Genomic DNA, 22,124 nt, shown 5'->3' with positions numbered 1-22,124 from the left:
CTAATTGCCAAGCAATGTATTTATCTCATAATCACCTGAGGGCATCTCACAAAATAACAAAAGACAAAATATTAAGCAGCAATTTAACTGAAAACCAAAAATTGGATGCTTTCCCACTACTGACAAAATATATTTTCCCTTCAGTACTAACGCCAAGGAAAGGATTAACCAGCAGAGGGCAATGTTGCGTCTTAAATGGCACAGAGTGGCTCAACAGGGAGCAATAGGCAGACGAGGAATGCTACTCGCACCATAATATTTCTCATTGTGATCCCCTCAATTCACTGTCTTCACATGGAGGAGCCACGGATGTCTTCCTTGGCCTGCAACATAATTTGAGCTTTGGATAAAAAGCCAAATTTTCTCTAAACTTTGGTTTGAACTAAATAGGAGAATCACATGTACATGTCGTTAGAACAAAGACCTGCCAGTGATGTAGCTTCTCAAAGCCATTTTCCCATGGATGAAAAATCTATCAGCTGAAGAAAACTTCATACTTTGCAAATCGCTTTGACTGCAATCGCGACTGACGTCCGTTCGGGCGTGTCTGCTCGGCAGCCACAACAGATGAAGCTATGCCCTTTTCTCCACTGCTTACAAAAGAGGTGCGATTAATTTCATGTCGACGCTAGTGATCACAAAAGACATTTCGAGGCTTCTTGTTGTATTGCTGCATGTCCTTGGCTGAACGCCAGCAACGTCCTGGAATTGAAGAATGTTTTCTTCAAGCTATTAATTAAATCCTCAATTTTCTTGATTGTTTGTGCTTTTTTTTTGTTTACAGTCGTGTCAAATTCTTTCGCAGTTGACTTTGAGTCAGAGGAGCACGACACCCTGCACTGCAGGGATGGCATACACTTAAACTCGTAACACAATGCACCTTAATCATTATCGCGAGCCTTGTATCGCAAATCGTATCATATCGTGGGCTACCTAGAGGTTCCTACTCCTAATTGTCACACTCCTAATCTACACAGCATCATTCTGAATGAAAAGAATACAACTCACATTCCAAAACAAATAACTTCTCATCTCTCAATATTAAAATGAGCATAACATAGCTGGTTTTCCCTTTCAAACATTTTCACGAGCTGGATGTGAAACAGCAGGGGATGTTAGTTTCTATAAATCAGGACAACTGTTTCTGCTCTGCCTGTGTCATTGGCCTCACATTGCAAACCACATATGTATTTGCTCTTGATTTGCTGTTTGTCGTGGATAACTGTGAACATCATATTGTCATTGGACGGAGGTTTTATCAACTTTTAGTCTTTTTTTAGCGTTTCAGTTTTTTATTGTTTTTTTATATTTTATACTTTTGACTGTATGCTGTTTGATGCTGCTGCAATAGCTGAATTTCTACAATGGGGAATTGAGAAAGGATCATATTATATCTCATCTCATGTCTCGATTCTCGCCTAGCATCTCGCATCGCATCTTGTTACCTATATTTCATCTCGTATCGTATCTCATATTGCACCTACCTCATATCGCTGCTCACATTTCATATCTCATTACATATCTCACCGCATAGCTCATCTCATGTTGCATCCTATATCCTATATCAGGGGTTCCCAACCTATTCCACTAAGGCACACTGTGGGTGCAGGATTTCATTCTTACCAAACAAGATGACAACACTTTTTCCCCAATCTGGTGTTTTACAAGTGCAATCAGTTGATTGCAGTCAGGTGTGGCTTGTTTTAGCAGAAGCCTCATTGGTTCAACTGTCTCTGCTGGATCGGCTGGAACAAAAACCAGGACCCACAGTGTGCCTTGAGGACTGGGTTGAAAACCCCTGTCCTATATCACATCTTGTATCACATCTCATATCTCATCTCATCTCACACGTCTTATATCTCACCTCATCTAGCACCTCGTACCGTATCTCGCACCGAATCTCGCCTCGCATCTCTCATTTCATCTCGTATTGCTTCTCACCTCATACTGCATCTCATATTTCATATCATCTCATATTTCATCTCATATTGCATGGTTCATCACACATCTCATATTGCATCTCATATCACATCCCATTTCACATCACATATTTCATCTCGTATCGCATTTTATATCAACTCTCATATCGCATGTCACCTCATATCGCATCTCATATTGTATCTCGCATCTTGCATTACATCAACCACCGGATCTCACATCGCATCTCGCCTCGCATCGCTCATTTCATCTCGCATTGTATCTCACCTCATGTTGCATCTCATATTTCATATCTCATCTCTTATTGCATAGCTCATCACATATCTCATGTTGCATCTCATATCCCATATCGCATCACATATCTCATCTCGTATCGTGTCTTATAGCACATCTCAACCCAAATCGCATCTCATATCTCATACCTCATTGCATAGCTCATGAATTGGCCTTTCAGCTCAGCTCCCTCTTCACCACGACAGACTGATGCAGAGTCAGCATTACTGCAGACACGGCACCGAGCCGCCTATCGATTTCCTGTTCCATTTTTTTCCGTCGATCGTGAACAAGACTCCGAGATTCTTTAACTCCTCTACTTGGGGAAGGACCTCATCCCTGACCCGGAGAGGGCATAACACCTTTTCCCGACTGAGGACCATGTTCTCGGATTTGTAGGGGCTGATTATCATCCCGACCCGAGTTGAAGATCGCTGCTTGATTAAGCCAACAACCCTGCATCATCTGCAAAAAAAGAGATGCAATACTGAGGCCACCAAATAGGACCCCCTCAACACCTCGACTGCCCCTAGATAGTCTATCAATAAAAGTTATGAACAGAACCAGTGATATAGGGCAGCCTTGACGGAGTCCAACCCTCACTGGAAACCGATTCGACTTACCAATGGCTACATGGACCAAACTCTGACAGCAGCCAACCGATACCCCATACTCCTGGAGCACCCACTACAGGACACCCTGAGGGACACCGTCGAATGCCTTCTCCAAGTCCACAAAACACATGTAGACTGGTTGGGCGAACTCCCATGACCCCTCCGAGAAACCTGCTGAGGGTATAGAGCTGATCCACTGTTCCGCGGCCCGGATGAAAACCACACTGCTTTTCCTGAATCCTAGATTCAACTTCCTGATGGACCTTCCTCTCCAGTACCCCTGAGTAGACCTTACCAAGGAGGCTGAGGAGTGTGATCCCCTTTAATTGGAACACACCTTCCAGTCCCCCTTTTTAAAAAGAGGGACCTCCACCCCGGTCTGCCTTTTTTTATCGTTTTCCGCCCCTGGTTGTGTGTGTTTTTTTTTTTCATCAAAAGATTAAAAAAAAATACATTACATCGGGACCATCATGATAGCCCGTATCGGGATGGACTAATTTTCCCATATTGCCCGCCACTAACATCTCCAACAACCAACAAAAGCCCAAAACAGTATAACAGCGTCACATCTCACTCTCACCCACTTTAACTTTGACATTAGGCAATGCGGCCATTTAATTCCCTTAACTTCCCAGTGTATAGTTGCGCGTTGCTGGGTGTGCCACTTCAATGTGTAAAGCTGTTAAGCAGCAGCTGCTTCGCTAGATGTTTTGTCCCTTTGGAGCTGAAATATTGATCAGTTCTCCAGCAGGCCTCACAGACTTGGCCCCCACCGGCCCATGTATAATTGAAGTGTATAGCGCTCTCTCTCACTCCCTCTGTGGTGTGCCAGCTGGGAAAAGGAATTAAGCACAGAGGTAGCCGGAAAGCCTCTCTGTGCTGCCATAGCGGCTCCTTTGTCCATCAATCATAAGACTTTTTCACACAGAGGATTTCACGAGCTCGTTGCATTTACCCAACGGAGTGTCATACCTCGCCAAAGACGTAACGCGGCGCCTGACACGGGTTCATTTATCAACGCACTTAGCAGTTTAAAGTCCTCCTCTAGGTTGTTTCGGGCTAATGAGCTTTCGTAGCAGATGGCAAGTCAACCGGCCGCTTTTGTGCGGCGGGTGCCGTTTTCAAATTGTAATCCCAGAAAGTCCAGGATTTGGCCGCAGTCCACTGCATCTAGGACTTTGTTGCCAACACTTACAAACAATTCACAATTGATTTTCCTCAAAAATCAGTTGAGAAAATCAAAAATCAGTTGAGATGCATGAGTTGGGACGCACAAATATCGAAACAAAACATTATCGTCAAATTGAATAGTTAACATGTAGACAGCCTTGGGTAGGAACTTGGGGTAGGAACTAGAAGTTGACCGATCTGGGATTTTCAAATGCTGATGCCGAAACCGCTATCTAAAAAAAAATTTCAGACGATTGCCAGTTTAGTAAGCCGATATAGTTTCTTTTTTTTTTAAACGCATAGATTATGAAAGGCACTTGTAAAGCTAATGCTAACGCTACAAGTTACATTTAGAGTGTAAGGATCACTCAGTAAACACCTTAAGAGGCTAAACCAACATTACGTATTCTCTCATGCAGGATAAAAAAAATCTTACAATATTTACGAAACAGGCAGGCCTGAAGCGTCCTGTAGCAGGGTCCTACCGTTAGTCAGCGGCAGCCACAGATGCCCAAACAAAATCCTTAATTATCGGATTTTTAAAATATTTTTTTATGTTTATCGGCCAATGGCTGATATTGGGAAAAAAACGTCCATATATCTGTTGACGCCCAGCAGGAACCTCTGGGTAGCTCATCTTGAGCTTGTATCGCAAATCAAATCATATCGTGAGCTACCTTCCCACCCTTAATGACGTTGTGCTAAGAAAAAACGTGAGTCAAGTTTTTGGCTACTCCACCGACTTTTGGTCCCGTGGATTGATTATTCATTGTATTCAGTTTTTGTTTATTGAATGAAAAATTAAACAAAATTAAAGGTCAACCAATATGTCGGCACGATATACAGACTTTTTTCAAGCTTGGCCATCGGTTAATATTGTAGCGTTTGCTTAGCGGAAGTTTGGTCGCGAAAACAGCACACGAGCCTCAGCGCCTTTTTCCTCTTTTATTCACTTCCCGCCACCTCACCAATGCAAAAAAAAACAACAACTATGTACACTGACGCAATCCAGTCCACCAATCGGAGCGTCGCGCCGGTGCACCAGCACACCAACGACAGTCCCGTGCTGGTGCATAAATTAACCCATTGATGACAGCCCCGGTGACGCTACACAGCCCCCACCTAGCCGGTTAGTTGTCCCCAGCAACCGTAGCGTCCAGAATGTAATCCTGTAACCGGAAAGGAAGTCTGCGGTGCCGCCGAGGACGCCCCGTCTCTACTCCAGCCGGCGTAGGAGATGTCCGAGAGTTCTCAGCCCGTTCCTCCAGACTGGCCTCCATCTCTGGAGTTGCCCGGGGTTGATAAGGGGCGAGCCGGTCCCGATGGAGGACGACCACCCGGTTCCTCCTCAATGTCTGTACTCGATACACCACATCCGACAGTTTCTCCAGAACAGTGCACGGTCCCACCCAGTGGCTCATGAGTTTTGGGGACAATCCCCGCTTTCGCTCTGGGCTGTAGATCCAAACCTGTGCGCCGACAGCGAAGTCTTCCCCTCTACAGCGGACGTCATATGCCCTCTTCTGGCGAACGCCAGCCTGGCCGAGGGTCTGTCGGGCTACGTCGTGAACCTCTCGTAGTCTGTCTCGCAGATGGCCATAGTAATCCATTCCGGCCTCGCCCACCACCTCTGGCTCAGGAGGGGATCCAAACACCAGGTCAACAGGAGTGCGGAGCTCTCGCCCGAACATGAGAGCCGCGGGAGTGCATTTAGTGGACTCCTGAACCGCCGAGCGATATGCCCATAGGACCAGAGGTAGATGTAAGTCCCAATCACGTTGCTGACGGCTGGTCAAGATGGCAAGTTGAGTGGCCAGAGTGCGGTTAAAACGTTCCACCAAACCATCACTCTGGGGGTGCAGTGGCGTAGTACGGGTCTTCTTGATTCCGAGTCGCTTGCAGACCTCACTGAAGACCTTAGCCTCGAAGTTCCGCCCCTGGTCACTATGCAATTCCTCTGGGGCACCAAATCTGCAGAACATCTCATTGACCAGATGTTCGGCGGTAGTGATGGCGCTCTGGTCAGGGACAGCATAGGCTTCAGGCCATTTGGTAAAATAGTCCATGGCCACCAAGACATATCGATTTCCTCGTTCGGTGACTGGAAAGGGGCCCAGGATGTCAACGGCCACACGCTCCATGGGTGCCCCCACCTGGTACTGTTGCAGGGGGGCATGCGAGCGTTGGCCTGGCCCCTTCTGTGCTGTGCAAGTGTCACAGCGGTGCACATGGAGTTCAACATCTAGGCGACATCCTGGCCAGTAGAATCGGGAACGGAGGCGCAGCAGGGTCTTGGTGACGCCGAAGTGACCCGTTCCGGCCGAGCCATGGACGAGCTGGAGGACTTGCATCCTCAGGTTACGAGGCACCAGGAGTTGGAGGATATCACGGGTGCCAGCAGGATTCTTCCAGCAACGGTAGAGAAGGTTGTCACGGATGACAAGGCCAGCCCACTGCGAATGGAGTGCCTTAGTCTCTTGGTCGAGCATAGCGATGGCCGCCCACGCTGGACGCTGGTCGGCCTCCAGCCATCCTCGAACACGGCTGAGAACGGGGTCCCCTTCTTGGGCGTGTCGTAACGTCACCAGGTCAACCTCAACCATGTTGGGAGCCGTCGCTGTCGCTCGGTCGTGTGCCCCACCCCGGCCGAGAGTATTCTCTTCGGCCGCGGCTGCTTCTCGATGTGCCACTGCCACTGTGGCCACCGGTTCTCGTTCCTCCTGGCGTTGGCAGTGTCGGCAGTCATTGCAGGGCCGCCGTGACAGGGCATCAGCGTTGGTGTGTTGACGCCCTGGACGATGATGGATTTCGTAGTCGTAGTCCTGCAGCGTCTCCATCCACCGAGCGAGCTGTCCTTCGGGCTCCCGGAAAGTAAGAAGCCAGGTGAGCGAGGCGTGGTCAGTGCGCAGAAGGAATTTTTGCCCATACAAATATGGCCGGAACCGGCGCAGTGCCAAGACCACAGCCAGCAGTTCCCTCCGTGTGACACAGTAATTTCGTTCAGGCCGGCTGAGGGCACGACTATAGTAGGCGACGACTTGCTCACCGTGCTCGCCTTCTTGTGACAACACTGCCCCTATGCCAACGTTACTAGCATCAGTGTCCACTATAAATGGTCGCTGGAGGTCGGGGTAGGCCAACACTGGAGCTTCAATTAAGGCTCTCTTGAGTCTGGTGAAGGCCCGGCAACAGTCCTCAGTCCACTGAAACACTTGCCCCTTTTGCGTCAATTTGTGCAGAGGGCTGGCAATGGAGGCGAAGTCCCGAATGAATCGACGGTAGTAGGACGCCAGGCCCAAAAAACTGCGCAGCTCACTGACATTCCCCGGCACCGGCCAGTCTTTCACGGCCGCTGTCTTAGCTGGGTCGGTGGCCACCCCCGCCGCATTGATGACGTGGCCCAAGAATGACGTCTCTCGTCTAAACAGGTTGCACTTCTTGGGGTGGAGACGAAGCCCAGCTTGTCTGATCGCGTCGAACACCTCCCGTAGGTGGCTCAGCGCGCTCTGGAAGTTAGCTGCATGGACTAGAAGGTCATCCAAGTAGACAACACAGCGGCTGCGTGGAATGTCAATGAGCACTTTCTCCATCAGACGTTCAAAGGTGGCTGGAGCATTGCAAAGTCCAAATGGCATAACTCTGAACTGCCATAATCCTTGTCCCAGGGAGAATGCAGTCTTTGGTCGTGCCTCTGGGGCTAGTTCCACCTGCCAATATCCGCTCCGCAGGTCAAGAGAGCTGAACCAGCAGGAGCCGGCGACGTAGTCAAGGGCATCGTCGATACGCGGCAGGGGGTAAGAGTCCTTGCGTGTAACTTTATTGAGCCGCCGATAGTCTACACAGAATCGCCAAGTGCCATCTTTTTTCTTGACCAGAACTACTGGGGCTGCCCATGGGCTGGACGATGCCTCGATTACTCCCGCCTCCAACATCTCTTGAATTTGTTTTTCGGCTGTAGCACGCTTGGCGAAGGGAAGGCGCCGAGGCCGAAGGCGAATGGGGCTTGCATCCCCGGTATCTATCTCGTGCTGAACCAAGCCGGTGTGCGTGCAGTCTTTGTCTTTGGCGGCAAAGATGTCAGCGAAGCAGTCCAACAGCTCCTTCAACTAGTGACGCTGGCCGCTTTCTAAACCATCACTGCTCCGTCGGTACAGCTCCTCGATGGCTTGCTTGGTCTCAGCGGATGGTGGTAGTGGATTCGGTCTCGTGGCTTGTGGTCCATCGTGCCTTCTAATCGCCGATGGCATGGACGTGTGTCGCAGTCCTTTTCCGCCAGCCGTTTGCAGGGGAATCACCTCAGAGTCCAATTTTAGTGCAGTACTGGCTACGTCCACCACTGCTTTCCATTTTGAAAGCAAGTCTAGCCCAATGATGCAGGGATCTTGTATTTGGGCCAACCAGAACTGGTGGTCCACCTGTTGTCCAGCCACGGTCACAGTGAGAGTCTTAACGCCCCACATCTTGGCTCGTTCTCCTGTGACAGTCATTATGTGCAGTTTGGTGCGTTTCCATCCTTGGGGTTTTTGGGCCGTGGTACCAGGCAGGGTACCAGGGCAGATGAGGGAGATGGTGGACCCTGTGTCCACCAAAGCCTTACACAGGGTCCCATTTATGCAGCAGTCCAAGTATAATCCATGTGCTTGCCCGAGGCGACCCAGTCGTAGCAAATCTGTGTGGGAGGACGAGATCGGTGGCAGTTCTCCCGCTGTGCCACCCCTCTTTAGTTTAACTGTTGGTCAGCGAGTGTTTTCGGTGCCGGAGCTGGACAATGGCGTGCGACGTGCCCGGGTTCACCGCACCGGAAGCACTTCTCTTTGTCTTTGTTGCGACGCCACTTCGGCCGGTGCTGGGGTGCGGTGGCGGCTTGGCAAACCACTTCGTCGTCGTGGCCATCTTCGTAGTCTCCTAGATCAACGCGGTGAGCTCTGTGCTTTGGCCCACAGTCTGCCCTGCTGTCACACAGTATGTGCTCGACCCGCTCAGCCTCACCGAGCGCACTAGCCAATGTCTTTGGTGCGCACAAACGAACATGTTGTTGAAGCTGCTGTGGACGAAGACCCCGAATGAAGGCTTGCAGGGCCAGTTCTTCCTGCGCCATGGAACTGAAAGTGCTGTAACCTTGTCTTGCATGAAGCTGGAGGTCTGCTGCATAAGCGCCCAAGCACTCGTTTCCTTTTCGATGACGGTTGAACAGCTTGTCCCTTGAATCATCAGCGTAGTTGCGGTGTCCAAAACGTTGACGCAGAGCTCCCTTTAGTGCTTGCCAACAAAGCCGTTCTTGTGGCCGAAGATCAGTTAGGATCTGCAGGGCATTTCCTTCCAATGCAAGAGCAACTTGGACCGCCGTCTCTTCATTTGACCAGCCATTAAATTGTGCCGCCATTTGAACTTGGATGAGGTAAGTCTCCAGCGGTCCCTCACCATTGTAACGTGGCAGTTTGGTCATCACTTTTTGCCTCGGCATCTCCACAGTTCCACTTGCTGCTTGCACACTGCTTCCCATGTTATATTCATGGCATTTGGGAATGCTTGATGTCGCATAATGGCGCCCCCCATGGCAAGGACGGGGATCGATCCTCATCCCATCAAAGCCCTCCCCCTCGTTGCTCGCCTCCACTCGCTGATTGTGAGCGCGGCGCTCGCTTGCTCCGTCAGAGTAGCGTAGTTGCTTTGGCTTGCTCTGATAAGGGAGGGGGGTGCACGCCGTCTCGTAAAGCCGCCCCCTCTCATTACTTGCTTCAGCTCGTCGTTCTGGGGAGCGACGCTCGCTAGCTCCGTCAGGGTGGCGTTGTCCTTTCGGTTTGCTCCGATTCGCCAAACTCCCGTGCTCCATTTGCAAGCGTGAAATGAAATCTTCAATCTCCTCAATTGTGGTCGCCATCCTGCAATCCCACTTCTGACACCAAATGTAGCGTTTGCTTAGCGGAAGTTTGGTCGCGAAAACAGCACACGAGCCTCAGCGCCTTTTTCCTCTTTTATTCACTTCCCGCCACCTCACCAATGCAAAAAAAAACAACAACTATGTACACTGACGCAATCCAGTCCACCAATCGGAGCGTCGCGCCGGTGCACCAGCACACCAACGACAGTCCCGTGCTGGTGCATAAATTAACCCATTGATGACAGCCCCGGTGACGCTACAATATATAACTGATATAAGAAATTATGTTAGCTGTTTGAGTTCTGATCTTATAAAGGTCAACCGATATATTGGCGGCTGATATATCGGGCATATATATGGACTTTTTTTCAAGATCGCCTGATATCCGCCGATATGATAGGGTAACTTTTATTCTGAATGTTTGGGTGATGACCTTGCTACAGTTTGACTGATATATTGTCAGCCGATATATCGGGCCGATGTATGGACTTTTTTTTTTCAAGACTGCCTGATGTCTGACGATGTGATAGGATAACTGTTAAAGGTGTGTGAAATTTCCGATTCTTAGATTATTCACGATTCGGCCGCTGAAGATTCGGCAACGATTCACAAACATCCATATTCCGATTATTTAAATATGCTAAGTTAAACGGAACTAAAACCCATTCAGCGCGGTCTTCGGGACGTAAATGAGGAACGGACCGAGAGTAAACATCCAATACTCATGCCACTAGAGGCAAAATTGCTGACAGCTGCTAAAAACAACGCCCAGCTGCTACAAACTACGCTCACATAATGCTACTGTAGATATCACATGTATATACAGTGGGGCAAATAAGTATTTAGTCAAACACCAAGTTCTCCTACTTGAAAAGATTAGAGAGGCCTGTAATTGTCAACATGGGTAAACCTCAACCATGAGAGATGGAATGTGGAAAAACAAACAGAAAATGACATTGTTTGATTTTTAAATAATTCCAAATTAGAGTGGAAAATGAGTATCTGGTCACCTACACACAAGCAAGATTTCTGGCTGTCAAAGAGGTCTAACTTCTTTTAACAAGGTCTAATGAGGCTCCACTCATTACCTGTATTGATGGCACCTGTTTTAACTCATTATCGGTATAAAAGACACCTGTCCACAATCTCAGTCAGTACCACTCTCCACTCTCCAAGCCCTCTTAAAGTCTACTCTTAAAGCAGTAGACTTCTCAGGAAGGCTCAGTTGTCGTGAACCTTCCAAGCGAACGTAATTAACTTTTTATCTAAAATACTCCTAAATCGGCAAAATATCGACTTGAATCTACCTATAAAGGATGAAACAGTTTTAAAATTTTCACATGTCGAAAGTAGACAAGGGAAATTATGGAATAGCGGGAGCAATTTTAACACTTTAACGGTTGATTCACAAGATTAAATTAATTGAATGTAGTTTAAAGCTGCTGATACAGAATGGGAACTTGAGTATTTAATTTACTTTTTTCCAATGTTAACTCGATACTGAAATAGTCGTTTATTTAAGCCTGAGAGGATTTTTGTACCATTTTTGTAACTAATGTACGAAACATTAAAAACAGCTAATAGCGAGTGGGGGTTGTGCATCAATATTCGATTATCGACATTAATCGTTGCCTCTGAATCGTAATCCGGCGATATGATAGGATAACTGTTATGTTGACTGTTTGGGTGACGATCATTTAAGAGGGTTGACCGATATGTTATTGGCCGATATGTCGGACTGATAGATAGACTATTTTTTTTTAAGATTGCCTGATATCCGCCAATGTAATTGGATAACGGTTATGGTGACTGTTTGACCGATCTTTCTAAAGGTTGACCGATATATTGGCGGCCGATTGATGGACTTTTTTTCAAGCTCGCCTGATATCCGCCGATATTATAGGATAACTTATGTCGACTGTTTGGGTGAGGATCTTTCTAGAGGTTGACCAATATATCAGGCCGATAAATTGACTTTTTTTCAAGATTGCCTGATATCCGCCAATATGATAGGATAACTGTTTTGTTGACTGTTTGGGTGACGATCGTTCTAAAGGTTGACCGATATATTATTGGCCGATATATCGGGCTGATTGATGGACTTTTTTTTTTTTTTCAAGCTCACCTGATATCCGCCGGTATGATAGGATAATTGTTTTGTTGACTGTTTGGGTGATAATCTTTCTAAAGGGTGACTGATATATTTTGGGCCGATATATTGGGCCGATAGATGGACTTTCTTTCAAGATTGCCAGATATCCGCCGATATAAGATATACTGAGGGCAAGGGACTTGATAAGCATATGGTTCTCCCGTCAGCCCTTGTCTTTCTTCGGTTCCAATGATACCAATGATGCTAAAAAATAAATAAGTAATAATATAATAGAATAACTGGTAGGTTGACTGTTTGGTTGCTGATATATCGGACCGATAAATGGAGTTTTTTTCAAGATCACCTGATATCCGCCGATATGATAGGATAACTGATAACGACTGGCATCGGCCTTTGTAAACCCCACATCGGTCGACTTCTAAAATTACTTCAGGGGCTTTCAACTTCAAACTTCAACTGTTTTTTTTTTTTTTTTTGTTTTTTTTTTTTGTTACTAGTGCCTGGATATGTCCAGTGTTCCTTCTATCCTCTTGAACAGTAAAAATGCATGCACGCACATGCACCCTAACACACACTTAGTGCCTGAGGACTGACTGTGAGGCATTTCAGAACCACTAAATGTCAGGAGACTAAAACCTGGGTGGAAAGCTGAGAATTTTACAAGTAAGACCTGAACTCTTTGCTTGACTCAGCCCTAGATGTTTTATTATGTAGGATGTGTTTTTTTCCCCTTGTTTTGGAATCATCAGGGATGCCCGAGAAAGTGCAACTGATTATAATGTGAGCCTGCGTCTGTATGGGAACTATACATTTGCATGTGCTTTAGCTGGTAGCCTCAAGGAAATATTCTAATCTGCATTGCTTTGGATTTTCTTGTTTACTTTTTACTACTTAAGTCCAGCGGCAAGACCACCAAGAATTGATATATCGTTTTAAAAATGTGTCACACTTTCAAGAAACAAAAAGGAACCAACAGGTTGTTACTAATATCTTCCATTAGAATAGTGTTTACGTTAGCTCACGAGCTGCCATTGAAGGCGCCAGACCTCTGATTCATTTTGACTGGATTGGAAGTCTAGCATGTTTTTCCATTCCGATAAGTGGTAGAAAATGAATAGATGGTTGTCTCGGCATGTCTCATTATTCCTCTGTCTGACCCATTGGAATCGAAACAAATGCCAAAAGCTTTTGAGGGAATGGCATGCACGTCTCTAATATTTGCACAAGATCAGCTGAAAAGCGTGGTCGATGTCAACCAGATGGGATTTACAAGTCCAGGGTTAATCAGCTAGTTGCCCAAGAAATCACTCACTGTTTCTCCAACCATTAAAGTTTGACTATATGGTGGGAATGTGTTGTAAGTAAGTATGAGTTGTCCTGATGACATACTCAGTCTATAGCACCTGACTTTGAGGATCTGTCGATACCGACCATAGAATCCCGGCAATGCCACGCTGTACTGCTTGTACTCAGGGGTAAAGGTGGGACGAAACGGTCCAGAACGCCGTTCCGTTAAAAGATATGGGGCCGTAACGGTGCTTTCATCCTGAAAATATGATGACAACTGTCAAAACCTCATGTTAAAAAAACCTGCCAGGGTGCCAAACACGCATCTCCAAGATAAAAACACTCTCTCTCCCAACGTCAGATTTACATAGACAAGTGATAACAAAAACCTTAATAAAGTGCTTGTGTAGTGTCATCCAACGCGTCCTCTTTAAAACTGAAAGGAGGACCATTTCATTTGGCTTGACACTCCAACTTTGATGGCATCGTACAGTATCGTACAGTAGCAGGTAATTCTGAAGTTACTGTTTCTTTCAAAATTGACAATGCGAAAACATTAACAAGCCTGGTATTCTGCGTGTTAAATTAAGAAGCCCCTATAGTAAAAATATTTTTATATTTTATTCCTGACTTGCAATAGCCATTCCTGATAGCTAGGTAATAATGTTTTTCAGAGCATAGCAACATGAGTTGCTCGTAATAATGTGGCTTAATTTAAACCATTAACCTTATTTCTTGATTAACTTCTCAGTTACGGCGTAGAGTATTGTGAAATGTTTTGCCCTTCAGTGTAATTGAGCGGCACGGCCCCCCCGTACCCGACTAGAAGTACCCCATCTGCCTTAGCGAATGTGTGCAGCACACAGCCAGCAGCAGCTAACGTTACTGTTTACATTAAATCACAGTAATGGCAGCAACCACTAAAGGCCACCACAACTCTGATTAGTCTATGTATTAAGGAGCAACTCATTAGCAAGCTATCCAATAGCCTGATAATTATCCTAATTATTTGATTCAGGTGTGTTGGAGGAGAGAGACCAATGTTCCCTCGAATTTTTCATGTGTCTGAGCAGACACACAAGCTCTCTGAGCACACTCCGGACCACAGTGAGCATCATCAGATGTGTACACGGAGGCCACACACCGGTATCACGCCTATTCAAAACCTTGGATCATAGCAAATTACATGGCTTATTAAAATAATGAAATTACAGCAGCAATTTTCATTAGTTTACTTTTAATACAGCATAGATGATTTGCCCTCTCTTAAAATGAAAAAGACCAAGATCTCATTGTTCATGAGATGTGTACTATGTTATATGTGAGAGTCCTGCTTTAACCAATTGTTGCATGGGTGAGTTAATAAATAAAACATTATGAACAACCACAATGTATCACACTATATCATTCCCACAATAAAACTGTTCAGACAATAAGGACACTCAAGATTCCTATTATCTGTGTCTGAGAAGCTACACTGCAAAAACGCACCTCCTTAAAAGTTGTTAAATTCCCTCGTTTCCAGTGTAAATCTACAAGAAATAAGTGAAATTATCTGCCAGGGCTTCAAGTAAATTTTTACACAGATTTCTTGAAATGAAAATAGCTAGCGGAAAATTAGCCTGAAAGACACATTTTAAGCAATTAATTAGTATATTTGATCTTAAAAAAGCTTTGAAAGGTCAGAAACGTTCTTAATTCAATAATAGATATTGTTCAAAACATTTGAAAGCATTTTTCTAGACACCTGTCACACATTGAGTTACATTGCAAAATGGTACAGAAAACAATTTTGTTTTGGTCTAATTCCGTGTTTTTCAATCTTTCTGGAGTCACGGCACGTTTTTACATTGAAAAAAAAAATCTTGCAGCACACTAGAAACCAAAAATGTTTTAAAATTATTTTCTGTACAATATATTTAATTATAAAATAATTTTACAGTAACGTATGTATACTTACTCACTGTGAAACTTGAGCCTGTTTAGTTGAACACAAAGCTGAAATTCCTTATTCTTCAACAGCTCTCACTCTCTGTTTTTATTTCTATAGCAGTTAGGCTTGAAAAAGCTCAGAATTTTCAGACAGGGGGACTTGAGCAATGTCTTTAACCACATCAGGGCCGAGCATCTTTCAGACAATGGCTTTGCAGGTGTTAGCTCAACAAATACACTGGATGGCAATATTTAGTCACAATATACAAACTATGATGCTTGGAGCAATTATCAGCTGTCTTACTGTCAATACATACAATTGGACATAAGGCACAATGGACCCGCACTGGGGAATAAAAAGAAAACTACAGCGTCAGTCAAGGGACAAAACACACTCATTGGCTTGATCTCTAATTAATTTAAAACTCGCCATGGACACCTTGTGGCGTCTTTAAATCAGTACCTTACATAGTTAAAAAGTGACACTGTGGAAGTCTGCAGTGTGGCCATGTGACATTACCGCCCTGCGACGTCAACAACAATGGTGAGATTTTAGTTAATTTTTTGGGTTTAAAATTTTACAAAAATTTAATTAAAATGAAAACATTTAGACGGGTTTTAATATCAAATTATTATAACTCGTACTAACATTCATCTTTTAAGAACTACATGCCTTTCTATCCGTGGTTCCCTTTTAAGACTTTTTGATCAATGCATTATTTTTACTGGCCCCAACAGACCATTGGTTGGAGCGTTCAGGTGGCGCTGATGGTTTTAAAAGTACGTCCGGGCCACTGGGCCATTTATATTGTGGAACCCTGCATTTCATCTGTAAATCTGCTATAAAACTGAAAACTGTTGAAAGCCACCTTGAACCAATGAATTCATTTCCTACCTTGAGGTACCAATGTGACCATCGGCGTCAGATTTTATTCGCTTCTCCCAGTTCAAATAGATTGGACGTCTAGTGTCGTCAATGGCAGCCACTTGGCCAAAAATAAACTTGAGGCTGATGACTAAAATGAGTTTGAGTGAATGTTTGTCTGTGAAATTCTGTGGCACATGATCAGCAAATTGTTTACTCTGCCAAATCCCATTTTAGGATTGACAACATCATTCTCCTTCTCTTCCAGATCCTGTACTTCCACACATCCCTACGTATGCCTAGCACCGTGTTGATTCTGGAGCTGGTAGCGCTGGCAAAGAGGTCAGATGGTTCGCAACTGGCCCTGGGGGAAGGCTTTGCAGTTTTAGATCTTCCTTTCAACAAGACAGAGCCTCACAGGGACAGACGGTGATGATCCCAATTTAGCTATTTTAAGCAATTGGAGATTAATTCTTTTGTCCGCAGGACAAAAATGTTACATCAGGGTGGCTACTTGAATTTTGTTCTGAAAATGTTTTGTTCTTAATCCATTGTGGATTGTAATAGAGTAGTCATTGTTTGTTTTCCTCTCAACCTCTAGGCTGAATCTACTTCACGGGTCACCGAGAGTTCTTCTCCACCCACTCTTGAAGGACGTTGTTGACTGTAAGAACCTTAGCGTCATTTATTTATTGAAGTGAAAAATCAAGATATTTCAAATATGAAATCATGCTCGTGTGGCCTTAAATTTATTACTAAATATTCTACAAGTGATTTTTCTTCACCAAATGGCATAAAATTCATTGATTCTATTATGGGTAATTTTTGACCCACTTATGGAAGAGTTTAGGGTCCAGTCACTTGTGCATCTATTCAATTCTTTATTAAGAAACTTTCACATATCAATGTCTGATCTTGTTTTTCTTTATTTCTGGAAATGAAAGTGACATAATTATAGGTAAACAACAAAAAATAACATTGTTGTACTCATTAAAGCAAATGTATCAACAAAAATGCAAATTCTAACTGAGGAAAAAGTTAGGACACCCTACCACCTAATAGCTAGTGTTACCCGGAAGAGATATAACTTCAGTGAGAAGCTTTTTGTAGCCATCTACAGAGGTGGGGGGTCAGCCTGTTAGTGCTCAGACCATACGCCGCACTCTACATCAAATTGGTGTGCATGGCTGTCACCCTTGGAGGAAGCTCCTTCTGAAGACGGTACACAAGAAAGCCCGTCTCATCAGACCATAGGACATGGTGCCAGTAATCCATGTGCTTTGTTGACATGTCTTCAGCAAACTGTTTGCGGGCATTCTTGTGTACCGTCTCCAGAAGAGGCTTCCTCCTGGGGTGACAGCCATGCCACCTCTTCAATCTCTGCAGCAATGCTGACAGCACTTCTGTAAAGAGTAACATGACATTTTGGAGGGAAAATGACAAGCAGTACTCAATTTGGACATTGAGGGGTGTACGTAGTTTCTAAGGGGTGTACTCACTTTTGTCGCCAGGTGTTTAGATAATAATGTATAATAATAATATATTTTGAGTTATTTTGAGGGAAAAATAAATTAACTCTATTTTATAAGCTGCACACAGACTACTTTTCATTGTGTCAAAGTGTCATTTTGTCCGTGTTGTCCCATGAAAAGATATACTTAAATATCTGCAGAAATGCGAGGGGTATACTCACTTTTGTGATACACTGTATCTTAGCATATTATGAGTCTCCAAGAGCAGCGGCATCAAAAAATTCAAAGTCGTTCCCCTATAAAATCCCGATTATTTTTTATAGAAGTATAACAAAACTTAAAATGGCTATAGAATTCTTAGATTTTACACTAGATGCACAAAAATCGCCAATTGCAGAGATAATCACCTATATTTTCAGGATCAATAGCAATAATTGACTTACAAGTTTTTGCCCAAAATAGCACTTTTTAAAAAAATTTACTGCAAGTTTTCAACAGCTAATAAATCACTCAATTTAATCAATCAGAAACTTAATACTTGAGGAAAACATGCAGCATCAATTATAAATAATATATAAATAGATTATTAATAAATTGCAATCACAACTTATTGTAGAATAGAATAGCCCTTTATCGTAATTATACAGTTACACAATGAAATTGTATAGCATCTCTTGACAGTGCAAGATAAGTTAAAATCTCAAAAGTGACGTGCAAGTATGAAATCTAAATAAACATATATATAAAATGCGTATAAGGTAGTCCTATAATTCAGGCAGAGCAAATGATCGATGTGGTGTTACCAGGATGTAAGCCTCGTCTTTCAACAATCACATAGCCTCTTTCTATGCTTAGCGCTTTCTGGTCATCTTCCTCGACTTGTACAAGTCCCTGTTCCTCACCGTCTCCTTTCTGCCATCCTCAACTCTGCTCCTTTTCCTGTCCTGCCGGTCGGCCACTCAAGGCCTTGTTCTTCCTCGCCTCTGAAGTCACATCCTTGGAGAAGTTCGCACCAAAACAGTTGAAGAGGGACCGTCAGGAACTCCAGCAGGTGCTCTTGTGCTTCCTGCACATGAGGGAGTCCCACAACAACATTCCGAAGGACGCCATGTGGGCCTTGGGGAGAGATGGCCGCTTGAGGACTGCCCAGCCTGTCTCTGTGTCCCTGTCTTCCTCCTTGCCCGTGGTCATGGTGAGGAGCCTCAGTCCAGCGACTATGTTGACATTGACGATCGCCATGATGAGCCCGACGCTCTTCCACTAGATCGAAGAGTGCACCAGCACCTTCTGGGTCAACTTGTAGCCGGCCTTGACGGACTTGTAGTTCTCCCACCTGGCCAGCACCTTCAGGCTTGAGAATCGGGCCGTCCTCATCCTCCCAGGCTCCTAAAAACATGTGTGTTTTAGGTGTTTTGATTCATCTTTTTTATGAAGTGAATAATGCTGGCCACTTACTTCAGCCCCAGGACACCTGGGCAGCATCATACAGCCGTTGTTGTGAAAGCTGCTGTAGATGTTCTTCCAAAGGTGCACGCGGTCAAAGTAAACGAAGATTTGCTTGTTGCTGTCATCGTAGGGGTTAGTGTAGGACCAGGTGCTCCCTGGGACCTCAAGGCTGTCATAGTAGCCAGCATTGTTGGCGGTGCTGTCAAAGCTGACCGAGTGGAAACACAGACAAAGAGTTTTCGTTGAAAATTTTTGTGAATAAATGCTTAAATTCAAGAATTCTTTATAGATATGGACGTAAAACAGTCTCGATTCTTGGTTAAAAGCACAGGAAACCGTGCAGGTAACATTTATTTTAAGTAAATATGTCAAATGTGCAGCTTGTCTTTAAGTTCACTGTGGTGCCGCCTTACCGGAAGTCCACAACAAAGAGCTTTTTAAGTTGGAATTCTTGTGAATAAATGCTTTAAAGTCTTTATAGATATGGACATAAAACAGCTTTGATTCTTGGTTATAAGCAAAAAAAAAACAAAAAACGGGCAGTTTGAATTCATGTAAATATGTCGAAGAATGATGTCTGGTAGCTCTTTGTTATGATAAGGGTGCTGCCACAATGGCTTTTTCTGTTCAAAAGTCTTGTGAATAAATGCTTAAATCACTGAATGCTTTATAGATATGGACGTAAAACAGTCTCGATTCTTGGTCAAAAGCAAAAACCGGGCAGTTATTTTACCTAAGTATAGGGCCGCTAATTTCTCCCATTGATTTTTTTCCACAACGTTTCAAAATGCATGCATGGTGCGAAAAATATAATAATTACCTTGACTCGTTGAACAAATCACTCCTGAGACAATCCTTTTTGTTAATTTGCGGTCCAGCTTTCCTACTTTTTGAATGTAAATCTGGCTTTGTGCTCAAAAGCATTTGTGAGAGTTCCACTCCCACCAACTTCTAATAAATGAAGCTGAGTCACACCGCCCCCTATGGGCAGGCGGGGCGCAGTGAATGAAGGAGCTTTCAGGTCAAGTATTTTACCTTTGTAGTTTTTCTCAAAAAAGTTGCCTTTTTCTCTGTGTTTTCACAAAGCCGTACAAAATAGTCCATCAACTTGTTTTGAAGCAATGGGTGTTTCGTTTGGAGATGACGTTTAAGCTTGCTTGGCACCATGGCACTGTTAGATAGCTGCTTGTGTCGTTTTCAGGGACTCCTCCGTTTTCTAACCATTAGCACCTTGCTGTCCACGACAATGTGTTGGAATAAAACACAGGGGTAGGATTGACGGTCATCACATATGGATCAAATGGAAAGTACACTTTTGTGTATATCAACACTTAACGAGTCTAATCAAATGATGTATAGGGGTCCACATTGTTGCGGACAGCAGGGGGGCTGATGGCTCGAATATCTTGCTCATCTGCACACGACCTCAACTTTCTACCTACTCCTTTCTTCCTACTGCAACTCCGTTTGATGATGTAAAAAAAAAAAAAAAAAAGCGATATTAGATAATTTCTCACAGCGCACCTGACAATCTCTCGCGGCACAACTGTTGAAAAACACTGGGTTAAACATCTGCTTTGACCTTGCTTCAGAGAAGAATCTGATAACTGCACTCTTATCTTATCCAAAAAATGTCGGAAAGAAATGAATATATCAAGTAAAATGAACAAATATGTAGGTACGGATATCTCTATCTCTATCTCTACGATACAAAGCTCTTATTTGTCTACAACCAATTCTGGCCCTACTGTGAATTAACAATAAGGTGGTTGTAAGCTAACTGTGTTTCAGTTAGAGCTAGCGCGCGCATTGCCTTATATTGTAATCTACTGTAATACAAATGTTACTAGAGTTAAGCATTTGAGTACAAATCCTGTTGGGATTTCCCTTTAATCTCCTAGTGTTAAAAGGCAGTATGTTAAACGTCAAACTATAAATTACAAAACACTGTCTTGCATTGCTGTATGAATAACAATGTGCTCAGGGTTGCTATCTTGGCTATCATGTCCCATGAATATTAGAAAGGCCTCTTCCAAACGGACTCTTACATGAGTTAAATTATTAACAACCCGGCCCGTTGTTTAGTCGAACATTGCTTTTCTGTTTCAAGTGGGACGTTGCTTTTTGCTAGCACTCATGCTGTTTTAGTCCTTTTTCTTTTATCTCGCTATCGGTGTGACAGGGATACACAGTGTCAAGATGTGAAACCTTTTGATGGGGGAATTTATAGGAGTGAGGCGTGAACTGTGAAAAGACATTTGTTCTGCTGGATGGGAGTTTTATTTCAGTGGCTATTCATGTCCTGTTTAAAAGATTCATGGTATAAACCAGGGGTCCCCAACCTTTTTTGCACCACGGACCGGTGTTATTTGGGTCTTTTTTCACGGACCGGTGTTCTGACAAATTTTGCAACCCATCAAAAATTGCAACGATGCGGTTCTGCGCATGCGCGTAACGTTAAACATAGCTGCAAAATGCGCAAATGCAGCGATTCCAAAGTAAACACTACAAACTTTCTTGAAAGAAAGGAATATTAACTTACGTTTGATCATGGAAGGACTTGTAGAAAAGTTCTCCTCAGATTCATCCTGCCATGTAAGCTTCACACAACAGCTGCACACCGCGCTCACCATTAACGACTTCGCCTGGTCGTTAAACATTAAGAAGCCTGCTTCACAAAGATACGATGTTGGAAATTGTAGCAAGGTTTTCAACGCTCTTGTCGCGATGTCAGGATATTCCAGAATGACTTTAATCCAGAACCTCGAGTTGTTGTCTCAAATGTACGTTTAATAAGGTCACCGTCATTTGCGATCTCTCTGTTTATTCACAAACGGGTCACGAATCCACTCCTTCGCAGTTCGTGGGTCTTCGAGGTTGTAGGCTCGTCAGGTGCCCTTTTCGCCGTAAAAATATTTCCAGAGACGTCTGTTTTCCTGTTATCTTTGCTCGTTTGGGGGCTAATTATTTCTGGGAACAAATGTGCTGCGCCGCGGCCTAAGTAATACGCTATTATCGAGGACAAGTGCACATAGATATATTATATACACAAACAAGATGTACTGCTAGCAGTCCAATCAATAGACTTCTATGACAACATTGTAATCTATCCCGTAGTATTATATCTAGAGTA

General features: G+C 44.2%; 1 protein-coding gene across 7 annotated transcripts in view; it reads left to right on the top strand.

The window, feature by feature from the left end:
- The window catches only part of nphp4 (nephronophthisis 4), a 461,721-nt gene that overhangs the window by 20,522 nt on the left and 419,075 nt on the right, over nt 1–22,124 (top strand). For all 7 annotated transcript variants that reach the window (XM_057860675.1, XM_057860682.1, XM_057860654.1 and 4 more), the window contains 2 exons: nt 16,342–16,502; nt 16,675–16,739. In XM_057860675.1, the coding sequence (XP_057716658.1) occupies nt 16,342–16,502; nt 16,675–16,739 (226 nt within the window). The remainder of the gene's footprint in view (nt 1–16,341; nt 16,503–16,674; nt 16,740–22,124) is intronic.

This window comes from Corythoichthys intestinalis, chromosome 2, assembly GCF_030265065.1.
Source record: "Corythoichthys intestinalis isolate RoL2023-P3 chromosome 2, ASM3026506v1, whole genome shotgun sequence".
In the NCBI taxonomy this organism is placed as follows: Eukaryota; Metazoa; Chordata; class Actinopteri; order Syngnathiformes; family Syngnathidae; genus Corythoichthys; species Corythoichthys intestinalis.
Note: the sequence above shows the minus strand (reverse complement) of the source record. Positions and strands in the feature narration are given on the sequence as shown.